This window comes from Callorhinus ursinus, unplaced genomic scaffold (assembly GCF_003265705.2).
Source record: "Callorhinus ursinus isolate GAN/ISIS: 27379988/994484 unplaced genomic scaffold, GSC_fseal_2.0 scaffold10, whole genome shotgun sequence".
Lineage (NCBI taxonomy): Eukaryota > Metazoa > Chordata > Mammalia > Carnivora > Otariidae > Callorhinus > Callorhinus ursinus.
This window is the reverse complement of record NW_027397072.1, coordinates 31,415,665-31,442,748: the sequence shown is the minus strand read 5'-3', so window position 1 is coordinate 31,442,748 and position 27,084 is coordinate 31,415,665. Positions and strand designations below refer to the sequence as shown.

Here is a 27,084-nt window from a genome sequence, read left to right as displayed (position 1 = left end):
TCCCATGACAAGCAGCCTCCACTGCATTAATATTTGATTTCTTAGGATTTCAACACATCCTGTGAATTGAATCATATCCGAAGTCCATTGCATCAAGTGTTTTTAAAGCAAATACTGACCCGTGAAACAACCAGTCCAAGTAGCAGACCTATTTGCAGATTTTAATAAGTGGGTATTATGCAGGCACTTTACTCCTCATCTACTAAACTCTTATGCATCAGTTCCCTTTCATATCTCTGGTGAATAAGAATTTTTTTCAGGCTTCTGGCATTGCTACTAGAAAGCACTTCTTAGAACCTAAGTCAGTCTTCAGTCAGAGACATCTTCTGCAGTTGTAAGGGCCTATGCAAATATAAGCTCCCAGTCTGACCCTGGAATCCAACCCAGAGAGATGCAGAACCCAAGAGAAGAAGGTTACTTTAAAAAATTTACAAAGATATGCCTATTTTACAAGATACAAATAATACGGACATTTCCAAAAATAAAAAGTGTAAGTTTCTTTGTTCTAATCTCATTCTCAGGGGTAAGCACTATCAACAGTTTGACATGCATCCCACCAGATCTATAACAAGTACACACAAATAAAAAAAATTCGTTTTTGAAAAAAAAATTAATATGGGACCATTTCTACATTATTGGTCAAACACTTTTTTCCCACAACATATCACAGATACATTTTTGTGTTAGCATACACAGATCTACCTCATTGTTCTTAAGAGCGATATTTCATACTGCACATATGCCATAATTAAATTAAGAATTCTCTATTAGACATTTTTTTACTCTTACTAATAATGGCTGATGAATATATTTGCTCCTATATGCTTCTGCACATGTGTGATTATGTCTATAGAAGAGATTCCTAGAAATTGAATTGCTGAGTAAAAGGATACATACATTTTAAAGACGGATACTAATGGAGGGAAATCTAAGACCTAGGCACTCCTGTGCTGAGGAGTGCACATCGTTGGTAAAGGACATTTACTCTCTATAAAATCCAAAGGCAAGGGTCCTAGGAGGAGGAGAAGAAAGTCTCTTGGGCTGGGGAGCCAGACTGGGTGTAACTCTTTAGGACCAAATAGATGAACGGTGTGTGGATCTGGCCAAGAACCTGTTACTGAGACTGTAAGGCTGTCAAAAATGGAAGGACATTGTCAAGTCCGGTCCTAGCCAGAGCCTTGAAAAGCCTAGAGAGCCATCCACAGTGCTGATGGATTCTGGTTCTGTTGCTTCTCTCTTGTCCAGTTATTTCCATCTTAACTCTTTGAGTCTACTAAGTGCATTTCTCAAATCACTCTAATAAGGAAGACCTCAATTAAACTTTGTTCAATTGTACCTTCTTCTATGTCCAACAGTTGCCCAGCTCTTTTCAGATCCTGTCTGGAAAACTTGCTCCAACATATGAGCACAAGCAGCCTCTTATTTTTTTAAAGTTGGCATTTTAATTCTGCATACACACCTTAGCACTTATGTTTAATTAACTATAATAACTATAAATTAGAACATCTCCTTTTGTTTTCATGGTTAAAAAAAAGAAGGCCAAAGGAACATAGGCTACTAATAATACCAACTTCCTAAAATGGAGCAGATTCTGACTTTTTACCAAAGGCCTTACTTGAATTACAAGGAAGGTAGTGTTGCTCAGTAGGATGTTCTAGTTAGGCAGCAGTTTCTAGCTAGGCTCTTAGAACACTCTATAATAATACAAGGTGGAGAATATTGTAGTTGTTAACTTGGTCCTGGCTGTACAAGTTCCCTGGAGGCTGGAGCTGTGTTGATCATTTCTCTATTCCCTACATTTGACACTGTGTTACCAGGTATGTGCTTAATAAACATTACTGAATAAACTGGGATTATTTTAAGAACATCTCATAACCTCAAGCAGCAGCCCTCCATCATATCAGGACACAGATGAAGGCTCTGCAGGTGGTAAAACCACTAAGGGGGATCCTGGGATCATATGTTGCAAACAGCAAGGGGACACCAGGGCCACCGATCCCCCAACATCACTACAACTCTTATCCTACTACACACACTCAAGGCACTGGGCTCTCAACCATGCCATGGGCTGCACAGGAAGAGCTTTGAGAGCTTTAAAAATGCTGATCAAGCTTTTAAAATACTTCCCTTATGACCCAAGTCCATTCCCAGGTAACTTACCAAAGAAAATTTACAACATGTCTACATAAAAGCTTGCATATGAATGTTCATAGAAGCTTTATTCATAATAGCCCCAACAGCCCACTGGACACAACTCTAATGTCTACCAATAGGCAAATGCATAAGCAGACTGTGGTAGAGCCACGAAATGGAATATTACTAGGCAATAAAAAGGAACTGCTGATACACCAATAAAATGAGTGAATCTCAAAACACTGCATTGAGCAAAGGAAGCCAGATAGACATAAAATACAAGCTCTATGATTCCATTTATACAAAATTATAGAATAGGCTAAACTAATCTATAGTGACAGAAAGCAGATCAGTGATTGCCGGGGGCAGAGGGAAGGAAATTGACAGCAAAGGGGCAAAGATAACTCTTGAGGGTGCTGAAATGTTCTATATCTTAAAAACTCTTACATGAGTATATAAATTTGTCAAACTTCAGTGAACTGTATACTTAAAATGGGTGCATTTTATTGTATATAAACTATACCTTAATATATTCAAAGATTCTGAAATAATTAGTCTGGGTGGTGGCCAGGGCTGGCATTTTTTAAAGCTCTCCAGATGATGCTAATGAATACCCAAAGTTGAGAACCACTGCTGGAGGGAATCATGCCAGAATTTTGGATGAGGTGGGAAGCATGCAATAGTTTGAAAGAATTCCCACAGGGGATTCACAGATGACTCCTGGTCTAAAACCACCTCCCTAGATGCTGTGATGCTGTGGAAGATCAGATTTCACCAGTTATAAGAGCAAAATAATAGCAGCTAACATTTACTTTTAGTTAGAGTACTTAATGTGCTAGGCTCTGGGCTAAGAAAATTACATGTATTATTTTATGTATCTTCACAAAAACCATATAAAGTAGGGATTATTATGCCTGCTTTACAGATGAAGAATTTAGGATTAGGAGAAATAAAGAAACATGGCTAGGTCATATAGACAGGAAAAGGCTCAGGTCTCAAACTGATTCTAAAGCCAGTGCTCCGGATCACTACAGAACTGAGCTGGATGGCCTGGGGACACATTCCTGGCCCCTGTGAGCCCTCTTTGGAGGGAAAGAGTTGGGGATAGGAGTCTGAGGTCCAAAACCACAACCTCCAGCTGGGACCAAGGGTTGCAGACTCCCCTTGGGTGTGGGAGCCAAGTTCCTTCCCCTCCACCTCCCAGTTTTCTTACATACTCCCCAGCCTTCACCTTTAGCACCCTGGGCTCCTCAGGACTCTTAACTGTGGCAGCCAGTACAGGGGGAGGCTTTCTTGATGCCTTCACACTCCCTCAACAAACACCACAAAATGCATTTTCAGAAAGAATCTAAGTTATGACTGAATGATGAGGTCCCCAAGATGGTTTGCCAGCGTGTTTACAATTTAATGGAGTTAAAATTCTGTGAGCTTTTACTGAGCTTACCAGGTGCTGGGCACTCACTAAGCAATTTCCTTGTATTAACTTATTGAATCTTGACAACACGATGAGTCAGGTACTATTATCTCCATGTCATTGATTAAACTGAGAGAGAGGTTAAGAAACTTGTCCAATGCTTTAACACCCCCCCTCACTGAAATGGACAGATCATCTAAGCAAAAGATCAACAAGGAAATAAAGGCTTTAAATGACACACTGGACCAAATGGACTTCACAGATGTATTCAGAACATTCCGTCCCAAAGCAAGAGAATACACATTCTTCTCTAGTGCCCATGGAACATTCTTCAGAATAGATCACACCCTAGGTCACAAATCAGGTCCCGACCGGTACCAAAAGATTGGCATCATTCCCTGCATATTTTCGGACCACAATGCTTTGAAACTAGAACTCAATCACAAGAGGAAAGTCGGAAAGAACTCAAATACATGGAGGCTAAAGAGCATCCTACTAAAGAATGAATGGGTCAACCAGGAAATTCAAGAAAAATTAAAAAAATTCACGGAAACAAATGAAAATGAAAACACAACTGTTCAAAATCTTTGGGATGCAGCAAAGGCGGTCCTAAGAGGAAAGTATATAGCAATACAAGCCTTTCTCAAGAAACAAGAAAGCTCTCAAATACACAATCTAACCCTACACCTAAAGGAGCTGGAGAAAGAACAGCAAATAAAGCCTAAGCCCAGCAGGAGAAGAGAAATAATAAAGATCAGAGCAGAAATCAATGAAATAGAAACCAAAAGAACAGTAGAACAGATCAACACAAGTAGGAGCTGGTTCTTTGAAAGAATTAACAAGATTGATAAAACCCTGGCCAGACTTATCAAAAAGAAAAGAGAAACGACCCAAATAAATAAAATCATGAATGAAAGAGGAGAGATCACAACCAACACCAAAGAAATACAAACAATTATAAGAACATATTATGAGCAACTATATGCCAGCCAATTAGATAATCTGGAAGAAACGGATGCATTCCTAGAGATGTGTAAACTGCCAAAACTGAACCAGGAAGAAACAGAAAACCTGAACAGACCCTAACCACTAAGGAAATTGAAGCAGTCATCAAAAATCTCCCAATAAACAAGAGCCCAGGGCCAGATGGCTTCCCAGGGGAATTCTACCAAACATTTAAAGAAGAATTAATACCTACTCTTCTGAAACTGTTCCAAAAAATAGAAATGGAAGGAAAACTTCCAAACTCATTTTATGAGGCCAGAATTACCTTGATCCCCAAACCAGACAAAAACCCCATCAAAAAGGAGAATTACAGACCAATATCCCCGATGAACATGGATGTGAAAATTCTCACCAAAATACTAGCCAATAGGATACAACAGTACATTAAAAGGATTATTCACCATGACCAAGTGAGATTTATTCCTGGGCTGCAAGGTTGGTTCAACATCCACAAATCAATGTGATACATTAATAAAAGAAAGAAGAAGGACTATATGATCCTCTCAATAGATGCAGAAAAAGCATTTGACAAAGTACAGCATCCTTTCTTGATTAAAACTCTTCACAGTGTAGGGATAGAGGGTATATACCTCAATTATCATAAAAGCCATCTATGAAAAATCCACAGTGAATATCACTCTCAGTGGGGAAAAACTGAGAGCTTTCCCCCTAAGGTCAGGAACACGGCAGGGATGTCCACTATCACCACTGCTATTCAACATAGTATTAGAAGTCCTAGCCTCAGCAATCAGACAACAAAAAGAAACAAAAGGCATCCGAATCGGCAAAGGAGAAGTCAAACTCTCACTCTTTGCAGACGATATGATACTTTATGCGGAAAACCCAAAAGACTCCACACCAAAACTGCTAGAACTCATACAGAAATTCAGTAAAGTGGCAGGATATCAAATCAATGCACAGAAATCAGTTGCATTTCTATACACCAACAACAAGACAGAAGAAAGAGAAATTAGAGTCAATCCCATTTACAATTGCACCCCAAACTATAAGATACCTAGGAATAAAGCTAACCAAAGAGGCAAAGAATCTGTACTCAGAAACTATAGAATACTCATGAAAGACATTGGGGAAGACACAAAGAAATGGAAAAATATTCCATGCTCATGGATTGGAAGAACAAATATCATGAAGATGTCAATGCTACCTAGAGCAATCTACATATTTAATGCAATCCCTATCAAAATAACATCCACTTTTTTTCAAAGAAATGGAACAAATAATCCTAAAGTTTGTATGGAACCAGAAAAGACCCCAAATAGCCAGAGGAATGTTGAAAAAGAAAAGCAAAGCAAAGCTGGTGGCATCACAATTCCAGACTTCAAGCTCTATTACCAAGCTGTCATCATCAAAACAGTATGGTACTGGCACAAAAACAGACACATAGATCAATGGAACAGAATAGAGAGCCCAGAAATGGACCCTCAACTCTATGGTCAACTAATCTTCGACAAAGCAGGAAAGAATGTCCAATGGAAAAAAGACAGTCTCCTCAACAAATGGTGTTGGGAAAATTGGACATTCACATGCAGAAGAATGAAAATGGACCATTTCCTTACAGCACACACAAGAATAGACTCAAAATGGATGAAACACCTAAACGTGAGACAGGAATCCATCTAAATCCTTGAGGAGAACACAGGCAGCAACCTCTTCGACCTCAGCCGCAGCAACTTCTTCCTAGACATATCACCAAAGGCAAGGGAAGCAAGGGCAAAAATGAACTACTGCGACTTCATCAAGATAAAAAGCTTTTGCACAGCAAAGGAAACAGTCCACAAAACCAAAAGACAACCAACAGAATGGGAGAAGATATTTGCAAATGACATATCAGATAAAGGGCTAGTATCCAAAATCTATAAAGAACTTAGCGAACTCAACACCCAAAGAACAAATAATCCAATCAAGAAATGGGCAGAAGATAGGAACACACATTTCTGCAAAGAAGACATCCAAATGGCCAACAGACACATGAAAAAGTGCTTAACATCGCTCGGCATCAGGGAAATCTAAATCAAAACCTCAATGAGATACCACCTCACACCAGTCAGAATGGCTAAAATTAACAAGTCAGGAAATGACAGATGTTGGCGAGGATGCGGAGAAAGGGGAACCCTCCTACACTGTTGGTGGGAATGCAAGCTGGTGTAGCCACTCTGGAAAACAATATGGAGGTTCCTCAAAAAGTTGAAAATAGAGCTACCCTACGACCTGGCAATTGCTCTACTGGGTATTTACCCCAAAGATACAAATGTAGTGATCTGAAGGGGTGCATGCACCCCAATGTTTATAGCAGCAATGTCCACAATATCCAACCTATGGAAAGGGTCAAGATGTCCATCAACAGATGAATGGATAAAGAAGATGTGGTATATATATACAATGGAATATTATGCAGCCATCAAAAAACCCCGAAATCTTGCCATTTGCAATGACATGGACGGAACTAGAGGGTATTATGCTAAGCAAAACAAGTCAATCAGAGAAAGACAAGTATCATATGATCTCACTAATATGAGGAATTCTTAATCTCAGGAAACAAACTGGGTTACTAGATTGGTGGGGGGATGGGAGGGATGGGGTGGCTGGGTGATGGACATTGGGGAGGGTATGTGCTATGGTGAGCGCTGTGAATTGTGTAAAGACTGATGAATCACAGACCTGTACCTCTGAAACAAATGATACATTATATGTTTAAAAAAAAAAAAGAAGATAGTAGGAAGGGAAAAATGAAGGGGGGGAAACCAGAGGGGGAGACGAACTACGAGAGACTATGGATTCTGAGAAATAAACGAGGGTTTTAGAGGGGTGGGGTTGGGGGGATGGGTTAGCCTGGTGATGGGTATTAAGGAGGGCATGTACTGAATGGAGCACTGGGTGTTATTAACATAACATAATAAAATAAAATTAAAAAAAAAAGAAATTTGTCCAACATTAATCAGTTGGTAAGCAGTAGAACTGAGATTTAACCAGGTGGTCTGGTTCTAGCCGTTGTGATCCTTCCCTCTACAATATTGGGCCTCTGATAATTTTTTATTTTATCTGGCTAATATTTCAGGTACATTAGCACCTTAAGAACTTCTGTGTAACATCCTGAAAACCTAAGCTCCCATTTATAACTCTGATACTATGAAGAAATGAGTTTCAAGTCCAAATGACATTTTTCGTAATTAGCTTAGCACCATCTATGAACTATCTTAAATATACCATGATCTATATTCTTATAAAATGTAAAATAAAAGAACTAATTCTCAGTGGTAGATAAAAGGTGAAGAAATGGTGATGATACAGTCTTAGACTACATGCATATCTTCGGTCTGCTGTTGTGTGACACTAGAAAAAATTAAGTTCCTGAGGTCTTGATTTCCTTTTTATAAAATAAAAAAGATCACGTTAAATAAAAAATAAGACATGTCTGGCCCCTGTGCTTTTATACCGTGCAATCTTTTCCATTGGGCTCATGCTTGATCTCAGAACAATTATTTTTTCCACAGGGCATTGCAGGTAGCCACTAACCATTCACTCGTTCAGAAATGGAAAGTGCAATGAAACCTATTTCCACTCTTAGAATATATGTTCTTTAAATTCCCTCTCAGTTCTACAAAATCAAACCCTAAGATACAACAAAAAAGTATGAGCATGTATAATATGTTGGAAAATACAGTTTAGAGCCTGATTTTGTCTATAGCATTACAGAAAAGACATCTTAGTGTCTATAAGATTCTATAATTGCTTCCAGAGAAAGATAAAGGGATTAGCCCACCAGGAAGTTGATTATATGCACATACACATTATTACTGTTTAGAGTTTTATTAGCCTAGCAATTATACATTTTAAGACAGGAATGAAAATACTGGTTTGGTCTGATGCCCCATGTTCCATAGAACCATCTGCAACTTATGGAATGGCTTTTAAAATATAACTTTCCCGGGGTGCCTGGGTGGCTCAGTCGTTAAGCAGCTGCCTTGGGCTCAGGTCATGATCCCAGGGTCCTGGGATCGAGCCCCGCATCGGGCTCCCTGCTCTGTGGGAAGCCTGCTTCTCCCTCTCCCACTCCCCCTGCTTGTGTTTCCTTTCTTGCTGTCTCTTCTCTGTCAAATAGATAAAAATCTTAAAAAAAAATAAAATATAACTCTCCCTTTTGCTATCTTTTAGTTCTTCAAGATCAAACTGCTTCTATATTAGGCTAATTGGGAGTATTGGGGAACAAGTCTAATAATCAGGGCATGAATGCTTTTGCACATACTCACACGACCTGGAGGGCTGCTCTTGGATTTGGTAGCAAGGGCTGTGCACCTAGGACCTAGGGCATAACCAGTTGCTCTGGGAAGCAGTCTGGACACGCCAAAACTAGGATTCAACCCAGGGCTTCCGTTCGAGATCTACACACGGAGAAGGGTAGGAGGGATTGGTGCAGGTAGTAGCCAGTTAGATACTAAAATAACAGAGAGACAAAATATACCTTAAGGAAATTTTGCAAAGCTTCTTCTACAGTTGAGGATGGTATTTTTCCAAACAGAGTAGCAGCCATTTTTTTCTCAATCCAGCTCAGTTTCGAGACCTGCAAACATGGAGGCGACATCACCTTTTGAAAGAATCATCTCTCCTCAATTAGACGTGTGTGTGTGTAGGTGTATATGTATGTATATGCATAGAATATATAAATATAAACATATCCATATATAACATACATGACAGAGATCATCTTTATGGTATTAATATTTTACCTTCCCTTTTTTATAGTTCTAACAAACTATGAGCTCTAAAAGCACTGATTACCAAATCAATTTGAAATACTCATGATAAGATTTGTGTTCAATCACAGAAAGGGATGGGGAATAATACTGATCCTGTTTGTTTATGTGATTCAAGATTCTGAGATGACCACACAGTATTTCTTTGCACAGAGTTTCTTTGCACAGAGTGGAGGAGACCCCAACTTTGCTTCCTTCCTGCCAACCTTACCCAGAACACAGCATCTCAGAAGTGTAAATAGAAGAAGGATCCTTAACCCAGAGGGAGTATAAAGTGAGGGCCCAGTATACATATTTACAATCCAGGAGAAAATTTTTTTAACCAGCAACCACCAAAATTAAATTTCATATTATCATTTATTTTTTTGCTTCCTTTTCCCCCCATTTTAATACCAGTATAGTTAACATACAGTGTTTTATTCTTTTCAGGTGTACGATATAGTGACTCAACAATTCCATATATTACTCAGTGCTCTACAAGAGAAGTGTACTCTTCATCCCCTCCATCTAATTCACCCACCTCACCTCTGAAAACTATCTATTTATTCTCTGTAGTTAAGAGTCTGCTTTTTGGTTTGTCTCTTTTTAGTTCCCTTGTTCATTTGTTTTGTTTTGTTTCTTAAATTCCATCTATGAGTGAAATCATATGGTATTTGTCTTTCTCTGATTTATTTCACTTAGCATTATAGTCTAGGTCCATCCATGTTGCTGCAAATAGCAAAATTTCATTCTTTTTTATGGTTGAAAAATATTCCATTATGTGGTATAATATATCACTTCTTTATTCATCTATTGATGGACACTTAGGTAGCTTCCATAATTTGGCTATTGAAAATACACTACAATAAACATTGAGGTGCATGTATCCCTTTGAATTAAAGTTTTTGTATTCTTTGGGTACTTAGTAGTGCAATTACTGGATCATAGGGTAGTTCTATTTTTAATTTTTTGAGGAACCTCTGTACTATCTTCACAGTGTCTGCACCAGTTTGCATTCCCACCAATAGTGCATGAGGGCACCTACTTCTCTACATCCTCGCCAACACTTGTTATTTCTTGTGTTTTTGATTTTAGCCATTCTAATAGATGTGAGATATCTCACAATGAGAGATGAGCTATCTCATTGTGATTTTGATTTGTATTTCCCTGATGATGAGTGATGTTGAGCATCTTTCCAAATGTGTCTGTTGTCCATCTGTATTTCTTCTTCTTTTTTTTAAGATTTTATTTACTTATTTGACAGAGAGATAGCGAGAAGAGGAGCACAAGCAGGGGGAGTGGGAGAGGGAGAAGCAGGCTCCTCACTGCACAGGGAGCCCAATGTGGGGCTTGATCCCAGGGCCCCGGGACCATTACCTGAGCCGAAGGCAGATGCTTAATGACTGAGCCACCCAGGCGCCCCTGGCCATCTGTATTTCTTCTTTGGAGACATGTCTGTTCATGTCTTCTGCTCATTTTAAATTGGATTATTTGGTTTTGAGTGTTGGGTTGTATCAGTTCTTTATGTATTTTAGACATGAACCCTTTATTGGATATGTTATTTGCAAATACCTTCCCCATTCAGTAGATTGTCTTTTAGTTTTGTTGGTTGTTTCCTTCCCTATGCAGAACCTTTTTATTTTGATGTAGACCCAATAGTTTATTTTTGCTTCTGTTTTCTTTGCCTCAGGAGACACATCTAGAAAGATATTGTTATGACCAATGTCAGAGAAATTACTATCTGTGCTCCCCGCTAGGATTTTTATGGTTTCAGGCCTCACATTTAGGTCTTTAGTCCATTTTGAGTTTTTGTGGTATATGATGTAAGAAAGTGGTCCAGTTTCATTCTTTTGCATATAGCTGTTCAGTTTTCCCAATATCATTTGTTGAAGAGACTATCTTTTTCCCATTGTATATTCTTGTCTCCTTTGTTGAAGATTAATTGACCAAGTAACTGTGGGTTTGCTTCTGGGCTTTCTATTCTGTTCTATTGATCTACGCATCTATTTTTTGTGTGAGTAACATACTGTTTTGATTAATACAGCTTTGTAATATAACTTGAAACCTGGAATTGTGATACTGCCAATTTTGTTTTCCTTTTTCAAGATTGCTTTGGCTATTTGGGTGGTTCCATACAAATTTTAGGATTGTTTGTTCTAGTTTTGTGAAAAATACTGTTGGTGCTTTGCTAGGGATTGCATTAAGTCTATAGATTGCTTTGGGTAGTATAGACAGTTTGACAGTATTTGTTCTTTAAATCTATAAGCATGGAATGTCTTCCTATTTCTTTGGGTCATCTTTAATTTCTTTCATCAATTTTTTATAGTTTTCAGAGTACAGGTCTTTTTACCTCTTTGGTTAAGTTTATTCTTAGGTATTTTATTATTTTTATGATTATAAATGGGATTGTTTTCTTAATTTCTCTTTCTGCTTTTTAGAAATGCAACAGATTTCTGTACATGGGGATTTTGTATCCTGTGATACAATTTTGTATCCTGTGATACAACTCATTTATGAGTTTTAGTAGTTTTTTGGTGGAGTCCTTAGGGTTTTCTATATATAGTATCATCTCATCTGTGAATAGTGAAATTTTTTACTTCTTCCTTACCAATTTGGAAGTCTTTTATTTCTTCCCCTTATCTGGTTGCTGTGACTAGGACTTACAGTACTATGTTGAATAAAGGTAGTGAGAATGGGCATCCCTGTCTTGTTCCTGATCTTAGGGGAAAAGCTCTGTTTTTCACCATTGAGTATAAAACATTAGCTGTGGATTTTTCATATAAGGCCTTTATTATGTTGAGGTATGCTCCCTCTAAACCAACTTTGTTGAGGGTTTTTATCATGAATGGATGTTGTACTCTGTCAAATGCTTTTACTGCATCTATTGAAATGATCATATGGTTTTTATCCTTTCTCTTTATAATGTGATGTATCACACTGATTGATTTGCAAATACTGAACCACCTTGCATTCCAGGAATAAATTCCATTGATCATGGTGAATGATTTTTTGAATGTATTGTTGGATTAGCCTTGCTAATATTTTGTTGCGGACTTTTGCATCTATGTTCATCAGAGATATTGGCCTGTAGTTCTTTTTTGTTGTTGTGTCTTTAACTGGGTTTTGGAATCACGATAATGCTGACCTATTAGAACGAACTGGGAAGTTTTCCTTCCTATGCTATTTTTTAGAAAAGTTTGAGAAGAACAGGTATTAGCTCGTCTTTAAATATATGATAGAATTCACCTGTGAAGACATCTGGACTTTTTTGTTGGGAGTTTTTTGATTACTGATTCAATTTCATTGCTGGTAATTGGTCTGTTCAAATTTTCTATTTCTTCCTGTTTCAGTTTCGGTAAGTTTTATGTTTCTAGGAATTTATCCATCTCTTCTAGGTTGTCCAGTTTGTTGGCATATAATTTTTCACAATATTCTCTTATAATTCTTTGTCTTTCTGTGGGGTCAGCTGTTATTTCTCCTCTTTTTTTCTGATTTTGTTTATTTGAGTCCTTTTTTTTTTTTTTGGATGAGTCTGGCTAGAGATTTATCAATTTTGTTTATCTGTTCAAAGAAACAATCCATGATTTCATTGATCCATTCTATTTTTTTTTTTTTTTAGTCTCAATATCCTTTATTTCTGCTCTAATCATTATTTCCTTCCTTCTGCTGTATTTGGGTTTTGTTCTTCTTTTTTCTAGCTCTTTTAGGTGTAAGCTTCAGTTGTTTGAGAGTTTTCTTGCTTCTGGAGGTAGGCCTGTGTTGCTATACACTTCCCTCTTAGAATCATTTTTGCTGCGTCTCAAAGATTTTGGATCATTGTGTTTTCATCTTCATTTGTCTCCATGTATTTTTTTATTTCTTCTTTGATTTCTTGGTTGATCCATTCACTGTTTAGTAGCATGTTATTTAACCTCCATATAGATGTGGTCTTTTCAGATTTTTTCTTTTAAGCCTAAACAATGTATATTTAAGCCCCAGACTCATGTGAGGTTGGGTCAATGGTTTTGAAGCCTGAGGGGTCTTCTACCTTAATGAAGACTCAGATTCTTAATATTTAAAACTGGCATAATAAAAACTGCTTACAGGGATGTTTTAAGGATTTGACACACATTTGATACATAGCAGGTGTTCAATAAAAGAGCTTCCTTCTCCATTCCTAATCCTCAAACCTCCATTAAAAAGCTTCTTCTTTTGCTTATGCTAATTTTCTCATTCAGAAATAGCATTTCTCTTCAGCATAATTTTTCATGCATCTCTTAAGGTAGATTTTCACATTCTGTTAATTCTCTATAAACTAATGTCATTTAAGACACTGGATCTTAGACTCGCTAGCTGCCTTGATTTATTTCTGTATGTTTCATGTGCCTTTCTAAATTCAGTTCTTTGAAGACAAGAACAGTGGGCACATAATTTATGCTCAACACACTGATAATTGAAAAAGTCCTCTCACAAGACAAAGAGTAGTACACATGTGGGTAGGTGGCTGATCACCAACTGAGAGCACAAAGGGGACATGTGATTGCTGCCAGGGGAAACAGAGAGTGGTCAGGGGAAAAATACAGGTGTGTGTGTGTGTGTGTGTGTGTGTGTGTGTGTGTGTGTGTGTGTGTAATCATATACTGTATGTAACACAGTATATAAACAAATCAATCATAAACTCATAAAATATGTACTGATTTTATCATTTTCCTTACAGTAGGCACTAGGTAAAACACTTAAAGAATAAGTCACTGGAAATATATCCCATAATCATAGTATATTTAAATAAGATTTATAGATCAAAACATTCAACTTACAGTATAACAGTATCTTCCTTTGAGGTAATACAAAAAGGGTTCTTCAGGTAAAAATTGGATTGCTTTATCTAGATGTTCCTGAAAAAAAAATCCAAAACAAATACCATCACTCAGATTTCAGGTGGTGTTGCATAGAAGTGTGCCTAGTAAATTCAAAGGGGCTTTACAGTGTTGTTTGGTTCTCCTCCTCAATCCCTATCATTAATACAAGTAAGTCTTACCAACAATTCAATTATCAGGAATGACTGCTCACAACTAGAACCAGACTGTGACTATGATTTAATTAAACTATGGATAATTTAAAGCCAAATGTCACTATAAAAATAGAAAACATCCAAGTGACATTTTTGTCTTCCCATTCCTTGCCTAGCTAATACTTACTATTAGGAAGCATGTTTGCAAATATCAAATGATGGGGATATAATGGGGGAAAGAATAACAGAGCTAGGTGGTGGAGGAATCTACTCCCCTGACATTATTATAATGGTTATAGGGAGCTGGAAGACAAACTCTGACCATTTATATGGAGCTATCAAAGCTAGAGGCACATTATAAATGATGTACATGTACATTATTTATTTTATTCACTTATCATGTTAAGTTTAAGCCTTAGATTGGATTCTATTCCTCCCACTAAATCAATATGCAAGAAACGTTAACTAATTAGTCCCAGTCATGTTGATGATGTTGGTGAGTTCGACCAAAAGACTAATCCTCAGTCTTTGAAAAAGTAATACTCATCTACTATGTGACTTCTTTCAAGATCCAGGATAATAATAATCCTCAATCTCCCAAATAGTTTCATTCTTTTTTGCGCAGTATGATGAAAAAACTGTCACTTCATTTAAATAAAAAAGATAAATTCCTTAAGATTAATTCGTTGAATAATTTGATTTATATCTTTTAAGGGAACATATAGCTACATTAAAATATTTTTAATATCAAGAAATACCTTGAAGCGATGTCCATAGTTGATTTTGTTTTGTAAGCCCTCAAACTCAGATACATAGCCACACAAAACCGCATACCTGAAAAGGGTAAAAACAGTGGATAGCGTGTGAACTTTTAATCAAATACCACCAAATGTAATATTTTATTTTATTTTTTTAAAAGATTTTATTTATTTATTTGACTGAGACAGAGACAGTGAGAGAGGGAACACAAGCAAGGGGAGTGGGAGAGGGAGAAGCAGGCTTCCCGTCGAGCAGGGAGCCCGATGCTGGGCTTGATCCCAGGACCCTGGGATCATGACCTGAGCCGAAGGCAGACGCTTAATGACTGAGCCACCCAGGTGCCCCCAAATGTAACATTTTAAAAATATCTCTAAAGCATTCATTAATATTTGAGAGAAGTAGTCATATAGATGCAAGTGCCCTAAAAATAAAAAATACCTCACATGAACATGAAGCCAGTTTCCTCACCTATAACTGGGGAGACTAACACCAACTATCTCATAGGTATGTCGTGAGGGCAAAACACCCAAAACACATAATTGTTTAGACTACTACCCGGCACATAGTGAGTTCCAAGAAATATGAGCCTCTGCTATCACCATCATCAACAGCAAAGTCACAAAGAGGCTCTCTGAAAAAGTCTAGTCACACAAGTAATAAATTGAAAAATATATTGTATCATCAATATCCCTGTTCCTCCTTAATAAAAAGAAAAAGAAAAATTTCACAGCCTCCCTTAATGTCATTAGAAAACAAAAATAAATATCATGACTAAAACAATGTCAAAGGTAATTTCAGAATACACTTTTCCAAAAAATTCCCCATGACCTTCAATCCTTCCTTGGAAACACTGCATACTAGAATAGCGCATCCCATTGTTTACTTTTTTTCCCCCACTGGGAATACAAAAGTTACATCAATAATTATCTAACATAAATTGGGTGCAATATTTGTTCAGCAATTTGCTCTCTCCAAAATCTGGGGATATATTACTTTTTATATCCAGAATGTTTCTATCTGTGCAAAATCTCCAGAGTATTTCAGAGTGTTTCTGAGGCAAAATATTCATTTACCTAAATATTTCAAGAGTAAGTATTAATTTTTACTTGCATTATCATGACTGAAATGAAAGATGTAATTTTGGATATTTATCTCAATCATTTCTGTGGATAAGCATAACTTTCAAGCACAAAAATGAAGTCAACGATTTTCTTAATTTGGAACAGTAAGACCCTTCCTGAACACAAAAGATCACATAATTCACACAACTTACGGCAACCAATAAAATAGTCACTTTTCAGTTATGACTTGTTTGACCTCTGAATTTTCAGTTTCTATATAATTAACCAAATCTGCTACAGTAGAAACATGAATGGTGACTAAATCAGCCTATCAAAATTGATCTGAGAACTTAACTAGATTAAGAGATACTACTACTCACAAATTCCATAATCAGACTACATTACACATACATCTCTGCACCCACCAGAGATCGAGCATGTAGGAAAAGATTACCGGAAAAAGACTCATGAGTTTCCTTGTAAAGCTGCTATTGTCACCTCCAGCCTCACCATGTTCTTTTGAAATGCTCTCTGTCATCTTGTTCTATCATTCCTCCCGGGGAGTTCCAGAAAGTAGAGCAAAATTCCATGCAACTACTTCCCCAACTTCTCCCATTTTTGTTTATGGGCATTATCAGTTTCCGACGCATTTGGACTTACATCCTTAGGCCGCTTTTTAAAAAAATAAGCTTTTATTTTAAAATAGTCTGAGATTGCAAAGATGGTACAGAGAGTTCCCATATACCCATATTGGGTTTTCTCTACTCTTTACATCTTACATTACTAGAGTACATTTATCACAAGGGTACCGACACTGTCAAACAATACTGATACATAATTTTTACAATGTACCAATATTGATACATTATTATTAACTAAACTCCATGCTTTATTCAAATTCTTGTCTGTTTTTCCCTAAGTTAAATGTTGACACTTTTCTCTCCATCCCTCCTTCCACATTTACCCCCTATTAATTCACACATGTGAAAATCTTTTGAATTACTATTGTCATTCGTCATACATCCTCTTCCTCTTAGTTCTCTGTTACTTGCAACTTTTATAAACGTATCTATTATATATTTACCCACTGACAAAATCACGGAACACTCTAGTGTCTAAGATACAGACCTGAAACCCCAGAATCACCTCCAGCTTGACAATGATGTTGCCAACAGTTATTCTGTTGAATAGCTGAGGCTTGAACCCTTCTCTCTATGTGGCTAACCCAGAGGCTTGCCCACATTTTTACATCTTGTCCACAAGAATGTTACTGGTAAACGTACATGAATGCCTTGCTTAAGTCCAGATATACTCGCTCAATTTCCCTACTCTACATGCTGGCAAAGAAATAAAAAAACAAATCATGTCACATTTTTAGAAAAATCTGTCAGATCTATTTGAACTTTCTAATCCAGAGATTTACAGAACGACCCAAATATCTGTGCTGGAATCAAAATAAAAGAACGTTTGTTCGCTGCTCTAGAGCGGTGGGATCCATCATCTACTGATGCTAAACGTCAGCATCAGAATGACTTCGTGCGCAGCGTTAGACATGGACACTGCTCTGTCAGCAAACTCTCTTCAAGCTACTCTGAGTGAGGACAAAAGGGGAAAAAAACCCCTAGGACTTATGAATACCATCATATGAAATATGAGTATTTCCCTTATAAATAATCAGTCTTAATGCTTTTCATAATCTTTTTTGAAGTCTGTTTCTTTCTTTTTTTTTTCTCTGAGCTGAGATCAAGAATCGGATGCTTAACCAACTGAGCCACCCAGGCACCCCTTTAAGTCTGTTTCTTTAAAGTCTAAAATATTGTCTATCTTCCTACATACCCTAAGTTCAAAATTCATCTGACCACTTTTTCTCAAAGGATCATCACTTCTTTTCTGGCAATCAGTTCCACTTATGTCTCTGTGTGTCTGTGGGTTTTTGTTCTTTTATGCTGTTCATCTTTAAACAAGTAATTTAAAATTTTATTTTGTGAACCATCTCAAGTTGACGGGAACTCTGAAGAACGTTAATTCACAATACGGTCTATTACCTCCACCTAGAGGTCATTCTCACCATACAGGCTTTGACAAAAATTGCGATGTTCTTTGCATTGATATTGAATATATCTTTTTTTTTTTTAAAGATTTTATTTATTTGACAGAGAGAGACAACGAGAGCAGGAACACAAGCAGGGGGAGTGGGAGAGGGAGAAGCAGGCTTCCTGCCGAGCAGGGAGCCCGATGTGGGACTCGATTCCAGGACCCTGGGATCATGACCTGAGCTGAAGGCAGAGGCTTAACGACTGAGCCACCCAGGTGTCCCGATATTGAATATATCTTTAATAAATGACCAACATTCTTGTTTTAACAACTACTAAAATAAACCCATCAGTTTCCCTGCATACTTCTGATTCAGCACAAATGCTATTTATACTGTGAGAAAGCAGTAGAAAAATAATGTAATAGAAAAATACTGAGTAAGAATAAAAGGTCTGGTTTTTGTTTTTCTATTTATTGTGTGACTCTTGCATACTAGTCAGCATATTCCCCCCACACACTCCCTAGACACACTACCTTATCTATAAAATGGAAACAGGTTGTTCTGTGACTCATGTGCTGTAAGGCATGTGGATATAATTTGTGAACAGTAGAGCACAACAAATATGTAAGACATTATTTGTAATTAAGGTCAGGCCTATTGTGCTAACAAACTGTAAATCCACAGTGACTTTACTCTCTTGGTTCTAGAAGTATTTTAGGCTGGGTACAACAAAAACAACAGAATTTGTAGCAAACATTTTAGGCTTTGGGGTCAGATAGTCAAGGTTGCAACTATTCAACCTCATTGCTATGCACAAATGCACAGGTGTGGCTGGGCACCAATCAAACTATTTACAAAAATAGGCAGTTGGCCCTGGGCTGTAGTTTGTCATTTATGCTGAATGAATGAGAAAATGTCTTAACATCCTGAAAAAGACTTTTTAATGATATTTTACTACAATTAATCATGGAATCAGTTAAGCTAAATTTTAACCACTGCCTCTCAAAGTTTTAATTTCTCTTTTATCATTACCCTAAACCTCCACTATGTAACTGAATGAAAACTCTGGTATTCACTACATACATTATAATACATTCTAAGAACTAAGATAAAATTGACATTTGAATTTATTAAATTTTATCAACTGAATAGATTTTAACATTCTTTTTTAATTTAAAACTGATACTGAATAAGAAATCATGTGCAACACAATTGGATCATTACTCTGTGTGTGTGTGTGTGTGTGTGTGTGTGTATAAGATTTAAAGTTGGAGTCAAATACCATAGTTATAAACAAGGCAATCCGTTCACCACAAAAAGTGAAAGAAGATGAACAAAAGAAAAGTAGCCAGACTAGCGTACGACAGACTGGGTAGCCTACTAAGGCAGAGTTATGTATAATTTCTTCTTACAAGATAGATTTCAAGGTACTTATGAAGCCCCCAGAGAAGACACAACATTGTTCCTCTATGAAAACTTGAAGCTTACACAGATAAATGCCCTCAGACTAAGGATTGAAATCCACTGTACATTTTATTTTTTTAAAGATTTTATTTATTTTTTTGACAGAGAGAGACACAGCAAGAGAGGGAACACAAGCAGGGGGAGTGGGAGAGGGAGAAGCAGGCTTCCAGCGGAGCAGGGAGCCCGATGCGGGGCTCGATCCCAGGACCCTGCGATCATGACCGGAGGGGAAGGCAGAAGCTTAACGACTGAGCCACCCAGACGCCCCTCCACTGTACATTTTAAACGTGATTCTTCAGGGATGCAGATCTATGTGTGGGAGAAGAAAGAGGACAACACAGGAGGAGCAGTGCAGCGGGAGGGGGAGGATGCACAGGAGCTCAGGTTAAGAGTAGGGCTTGGGGGTTCTTTCTGCGTCTAAACCTGGCCAACCAGCTCCCAAACACCTCCAGTATCAAAGGAGATGAAGAGCGAGTGGCTTATCAGTACAAATTCATTAGTTACGACTAAAAGTGGAAGAACAGAAGTATCTTAATGCATACATATGTTAATTTATTAATACTAATGTGCAAATTAGATTAGAAGGTATATTTGGCTATAGAAATAATAGCCAAGACCCTTGCATACTGGGAAAAGGATCTTAAAGATATGTACCAGGATGTTAACTGCAAAACTGTCTTTCTCCTAGAGTTGTGGCAGAGGTACCAAGGGCATAGAACAATACTTTATTAGGTGCTCCAGTTTCTAAAGCAAGATGCTCTATTGACAGTGCATGACATGCTAAGGAAATGATTCACAGGTTCTGCCAGGCTCAGCCCTTCACCCTTCTCCAGGCTACAGAAGGGAAAGTAAAGGATTCCTGTGGATAGCATTGTTAGGGGACTGTGGGTTCTACCTCCCACCTTCTCATGGGAGGGTGCAGGAGGGAGGCTTGAGCTTCATCTTAAGCCAAGTGAGGGCAGATCAAAAGACTTGATTTGTTTTGGCCCGTGTCCCTTAGGGGACATAAAAAATGTTCCTTGACTCTGAACCAGAGAGGCTTTAAGATGAGCGTGTGAGTGGAGCTCCCCCTGCTGGTGGCAGAGTAAAGAAACAGGTCTGCTTTGGGAAAATGGTTTGCATTTCAGAGTTAGCTGGTGGAATGAAAATGAATTTCCTGTGGGGCAAACGCGGACTTGCAGAAAGGGAGCCATTTTGAGAGAGACTTTTGCCTAAAAGTGCTTCAGAAGAATAAAAATAATCCCGAATAGAGGTAGATTTCTGGAAGCCTAGGTCTGAGAGAAGGGTCACAAATTAACTTATTATTATCTTCCTAGCACCTAAAGTACCAGTATTGCTGTAAGGAACTAAAAGATGTTGTAAAAATGCAACCACAGGGGCGCCTGGGTGGCTCGGTTGGTTAAGTGTCTGCTTTTGGCTCAGGTTGTGATGATCCCTGCACTGGGCTTCCTGCTCAGCGGGCAGTCTGCTTCTCCCTCTGCCCCTCACCCTGCTTATGCTCTCTTTCTCTTAAATAAATAAATAAAATCTTTAAAAAAAACGCAACCACAGAGTGTTAATTTAAAACAATATATTTCTTCTTATTTGTGTTTTTATAATTTTAAACATACAAAGGATCCAAAACAAAACATATTCAAGAATAATTTTGTTTCCCTAAGGGTATTCACCTACCCCACGAATTAAATTCCCTTTGTTTGAGCTTTCTTATATTAAAAGTGGCTTCTCTTTGACCTGTAGAATTTGTACACATGGACTCATTAAGGTATAAGAAATGAGTGACATGCTTTTATTCTTTGAAGCATTCTTCCAACATTTCATTTAGGAACATGATATCACTTCAGTATTTGTTTCCAAACAAAACATTAAATTATATTTAATTAGTATTTATCATGTTCAAAGGCACTGCACTTGGTAGATTCACTTACGAAATTTTCAGTGAAAGTTTACTTTGAATATATTTAAAATGTACATACCACAAAATACATAAGAATAAGAACAGTTACTGTGCTATCTACTAAATATATTTTCCAGTGAATGTGACAGGTAAAATGAGTCAGTAATATCTTAAAAATCAATTGTAACTTATACAGAGGTATATGAGAATTTAAAAAGATTGCATAAGTTCTATGTACTTACCACAGATGACAATATCCATTTGTGGGTGCTGTAGTGATTGCTCTTTCCCCTAACGTCTTCCCTGAAAGAAAAATGTTCTTACATTTAGTACCTTCATGCAAGTTGGTGGGAGCTGAATTATTGAATTAAGTCAGTGGTTCCCAAAATATGGTCCCAAAACCAGAAGCATCACCTGGGAACTTGTTAGAAAAGCAAATATGGAGCTACAAGGGAGACCCATTCCCTAACAAAGTCTGGGCTAAACAACCTGTTTTAACTAGCCTCTAGAGATTCTGCTGTATGCTCAAGTTTTAAGCTCACTGGATTAAGTCATGTAACCAAGTGCAGGAAAAGTCATTCAATCATTATTTGAAAGCTTTAATAAAGACTGTTCTGTAATTAACCAACATTTACTGCGTGCCGTCTAAGTGCCACATCATAACCTCTGGGAATAAAAAGTCAAATTAAGATACAGTTTTTGACTTCCAAGGGTTCACATTTCAGTAGAAAGCAGGTATAGAAGCAAACAAAATGCATGCAAAAACTAAAAGCAAGGAGAAAGAGAGAGCAAGGCAGAGAACAGAGTAACTAAGTCCATCTAAAGGGAAGGCTTCCCAGAGAAGTGCCTACCTAATCATGCACAACAATGAACAGGCTCTGTACATAAATAATCATCCCAAATCATTTCCTTTAGTTTTAGGATAACTTTTCATAAGGTCATAATTACTTTAGATAGAGCTTTGTCTATTGGCCTGAAAAGTCAAAATGCTTGCAACAAAACTGAACAACATTCTGAACATCCTTTTCAAAAAGGGGCTGCTTTGTCTTATACTATCTCCTTTTACCCTGCTCCATGTTTTTGTTGTTGTTGCCTTGAAGAGAATATCCAGTGATCTGCAAAATGCTCTTCTAAATAAGTGGTTGAGATAATCTTTATAAATAAGGATCTTTTATTCTAAAACCATTCTATTTGTGAATTTGTTATGGTGGAACACTCTGTATTTTATAGCTCTATCCATTAAGAGAACCATCCTGTGTAGAAATCTACCTAAACTGGAAAAAATTAAAAAATGAAATGTTTTATGGCACTAAATTCATACTGCCCTCCAAAAAGACACAGGGTATCAGACTGGATAAAAAAAAAAAGACCCACTGATATGCTGTCTGCAAGAGACTCATTTTAGACCCAAAGACACCTCCAGATTGAAAGTGAGGGTGTGGAAAACAATTTACCATGCTAATGGACATCAAAAGAAAGATGGGGTGGGAATCTTTATATCAGACAAATTAGATTTTAAAACAAAGACTGTAATAAGAGATGAGGAAGGACACTACATCATACTTAAAGGGTCTATCCAACAAGAAGATCTAACAATTGTAAATATCTATGCCCTTAACATGGGAGCAGCCAACTATATAAGCCAATTAATAACAAAATCAAAGAAACACACCAACAACAATACAATAATAGTAGGGGACCTTAACACCCCCCTCACTGAAATGGACAGATCATCTAAGCAAAAGATCAACAAGGAAATAAAGGCTTTAAATGACACACTGGACCAAATGGACTTCACAGATGTATTCAGAACATTCCGTCCCAAAGCAAGAGAATACACATTCTTCTCTAGTGCCCATGGAACATTCTTCAGAATAGATCACACCCTAGGTCACAAATCAGGTCCCGACCGGTACCAAAAGATTGGCATCATTCCCTGCATATTTTTGGACCACAATGCTTTGAAACTAGAACTCAATCACAAGAGGAAAGTCGGAAAGAACTCAAATACATGGAGGCTAAAGAGCATCCTACTAAAGAATGAATGGGTCAACCAGGAAATTCAAGAAAAATTAAAAAAATTCACGGAAACAAATGAAAATGAAAACACAACTGTTCAAAATCTTTGGGATGCAGCAAAGGCGGTCCTAAGAGGAAAGTATATAGCAATACAAGCCTTTCTCAAGAAACAAGAAAGCTCTCAAATACACAATCTAACCCTACACCTAAAGGAGCTGGAGAAAGAACAGCAAATAAAGCCTAAGCCCAGCAGGAGAAGAGAAATAATAAAGATCAGAGCAGAAATCAATGAAATAGAAACCAAAAGAACAGTAGAACAGATCAACACAAGTAGGAGCTGGTTCTTTGAAAGAATTAACAAGATTGATAAAACCCTGGCCAGACTTATCAAAAAGAAAAGAGAAACGACCCAAATAAATAAAATCATGAATGAAAGAGGAGAGATCACAACCAACACCAAAGAAATACAAACAATTATAAGAACATATTATGAGCAACTATATGCCAGCCAATTAGATAATCTAGAAGAAACGGATGCATTCCTAGAGATGTGTAAACTGCCAAAACTGAACCAGGAAGAAACAGAAAACCTGAACAGACCCTAACCACTAAGGAAATTGAAGCAGTCATCAAAAATCTCCCAATAAACAAGAGCCCAGGGCCAGATGGCTTCCCAGGGGAATTCTACCAAACATTTAAAGAAGAATTAATACCTACTCTTCTGAAACTGTTCCAAAAAATAGAAATGGAAGGAAAACTTCCAAACTCATTTTATGAGGCCAGAATTACCTTGATCCCCAAACCAGACAAAAACCCCATCAAAAAGGAGAATTACAGACCAATATCCCCGATGAACATGGATGTGAAAATTCTCACCAAAATACTAGCCAATAGGATACAACAGTACATTAAAAGGATTATTCACCATGACCAAGTGAGATTTATTCCTGGGCTGCAAGGTTGGTTCAACATCCACAAATCAATCAATGTGATACATTAATAAAAGAAAGAAGAAGGACCATATGATCCTCTCAATAGATGCAGAAAAAGCATTTGACAAAGTACAGCATCCTTTCTTGATTAAAACTCTTCACAGTGTAGGGATAGAGGGTACATACCTCAATATCATAAAAGCCATCTAGGAAAAATCCACAGCGAATATCACTCTCAATGGGGAAAAACTGAGAGCTTTCCCCCTAAGGTCAGGAACACGGCAGGGATGTCCACTATCACCACTGCTATTCAACATAGTACTAGAAGTCCTAGCCTCAGCAACCGGACAACAAAAGGAAATAAAAGGCATCCGAATCTGCAAAGGAGAAGTCAAACTCTCACTCTTTGCAGATGATATGATACTTTATGTGGAAAACCCAAAAGACTCCACCCCAAAACTGCTAGAACTCATACAGAAATTCAGTAAAGTGGTAGGATATCAAATCAATGCACAGAAATCACTTGCACTTCTATACACCAACAACAAGACAGAAGAAAGAGAAATTAAAGAGTCAATTCCATTTACAATTGCACCCAAAACCATAAGATACCTAGGAATAAATCTAACCAAAGAGGCAAAGATTCTGTACTCAGAAAACTATAAAATACTCATGAAAGAAATTGAGGAAGACACAAAGAAATGGAAAAACATTCTATGCTCATGGACTGGAAGAACAAATATCATGAAGATGTCAATGCTACCTAGAGCAATCTACACATTTAATGCAATCCCCATCAAAATACCATCCACTTTTTTTCAAAGAAATGGAACAAATAATCCTAAAATTTGTATGGAACCAGAAAAGACCCCAAATAGCCAGAGGAATGTTGAAAAAGAAAAGCAAAGCAAAGCTGGTGGCATCACAATTCCAGACTTCAAGCTCTATTACCAAGCTGTCATCATCAAAACAGTATGGTACTGGCACAAAAACAGACACATAGATCAATGGAACAGAATAGAGAGCCCAGAAATGGACCCTCAACTCTATGGTCAACTAATCTTCGACAAAGCAGGAAAGAATATCCAATGGAAAAAAGACAGTCTCCTCAACAAATGGTGTTGGGAAAATTGGACATTCACATGCAGAAGAATGAAAATGGACCATTTCCTTACACCACACACAAGAATAGACTCAAAATGGATGAAACACCTAAATGTGAGACAGGAATCCATCTAAATCCTTGAGGAGAACACAGGCAGCAACCTCTTCGACCTCAGCCGCAGCAACTTCTTCCTAGACATATCACCAAAGGCAAGGGAAGCAAGGGCAAAAATGAACTACTGTGACTTCATCAAGATAAAAAGCTTTTGCACAGCAAAGGAAACAGTCCACAAAACCAAAAGACAACTAACAGAATGGGAGAAGATATTTGCAAATGACATATCAGATAAAGGGCTAGTATCCAAAATCTATAAAGAACTTAGCGAACTCAACACCCAAAGAACAAATAATCCAATCAAGAAATGGGCAGAAGATAGGAACACACATTTCTGCAAAGAAGACATCCAAATGGCCAACAGACATGTGAAAAAGTGCTTAACATCGCTCGGCATCAGGGAAATCTAAATCAAAACCTCAATGAGATACCACCTCACACCAGTCAGAATGGCTAAAATTAACAAGTCAGGAAATGACAGATGTTGGCGAGGATGCGGAGAAAGGGGAACCCTCCTACACTGTTGGTGGGAATGCAAGCTGGTGCAGCCACTCTGGAAAACAATATGGAGGTTCCTCAAAAAGTTGAAAATAGAGCTACCCTACGACCCGGCAATTGCTCTACTGGGTATTTACCCCAAAGATACAAATGTAGTGATCTGAAGGGGTGCGTGCACCCCAATGTTTATAGCAGCAATGTCCACAATATCCAACCTATGGAAAGGGTCAAGATGTCCATCAACAGATGAATGGATAAAGAAGATGTGATATATATATATATATATACACACACACACACACACACACACACACACACACACACACACACACACACTGGAATATTATGCAGCCATCAAAAAACCCCGAAATCTTGCCGTTTGCAATGATGTGGATGGAATGAGAAGGTATTATGCTAAGAGCAAAGAAGTCAATCAGAGAAAGACACGTATCATATGATTTCACTGATATGAGGAATTCTTAATCTCAGGAAACAAACTGAAGGTTGCTGGAGTGGTGGGAGGTGGGAGGGATGGGGTGGCTGGGTGATAGACATTGGGGAGGGTATGTGCTATGGTGAGCCCTGTGAATTGTGTAAAGACTGATGAATCACAGACCTGTACCTCTGAAACAAATAATACATTACATGTTAAAAAAAAAAAAGATATTAGGAAGGGAAAAATGAAGCAGGGGAATCGGAGGGGGAGATGAACCATGAGAGACTATGGACTCTGAGAAACAAACTGAGGGTTCTAGAGGGGAGGGGGGTGGGGGGATGGGTTAGCCTGGTGATGGGTATTAAAGAGGGCACATATTGAATGGAGTACTGGGTGTTATATGCAAACAATGAATCATGGAACACTACCATCAAAAACTAATGATTTGGGCGCCTGGGTGGCTCAGTTGGTTAA

At 37.7% G+C, this 27,084-nt stretch overlaps 1 protein-coding gene across 6 annotated transcripts in view; it reads right to left on the bottom strand.

Moving 5' to 3' along the window:
* Positions 1–27,084, bottom strand: part of LOC112820961 (regulator of microtubule dynamics protein 2) — a 79,920-nt gene that overhangs the window by 11,162 nt on the left and 41,674 nt on the right. For 5 of the 6 annotated variants that reach the window (XM_073897302.1, XM_073897306.1, XM_073897305.1 and 2 more), the window contains exons 5-9: positions 21,749–21,809; positions 15,052–15,127; positions 14,100–14,177; positions 9,033–9,131; positions 8,821–8,952 (exon numbers count right to left, since the gene is read on the bottom strand). In XM_073897302.1, coding sequence (XP_073753403.1) covers positions 8,821–8,952; positions 9,033–9,131; positions 14,100–14,177; positions 15,052–15,127; positions 21,749–21,809 — 446 coding nt within the window. The remainder of the gene's footprint in view (positions 1–8,820; positions 8,953–9,032; positions 9,132–14,099; positions 14,178–15,051; positions 15,128–21,748; positions 21,810–27,084) is intronic. The other variant, XM_073897307.1, reaches the window with a different exon arrangement.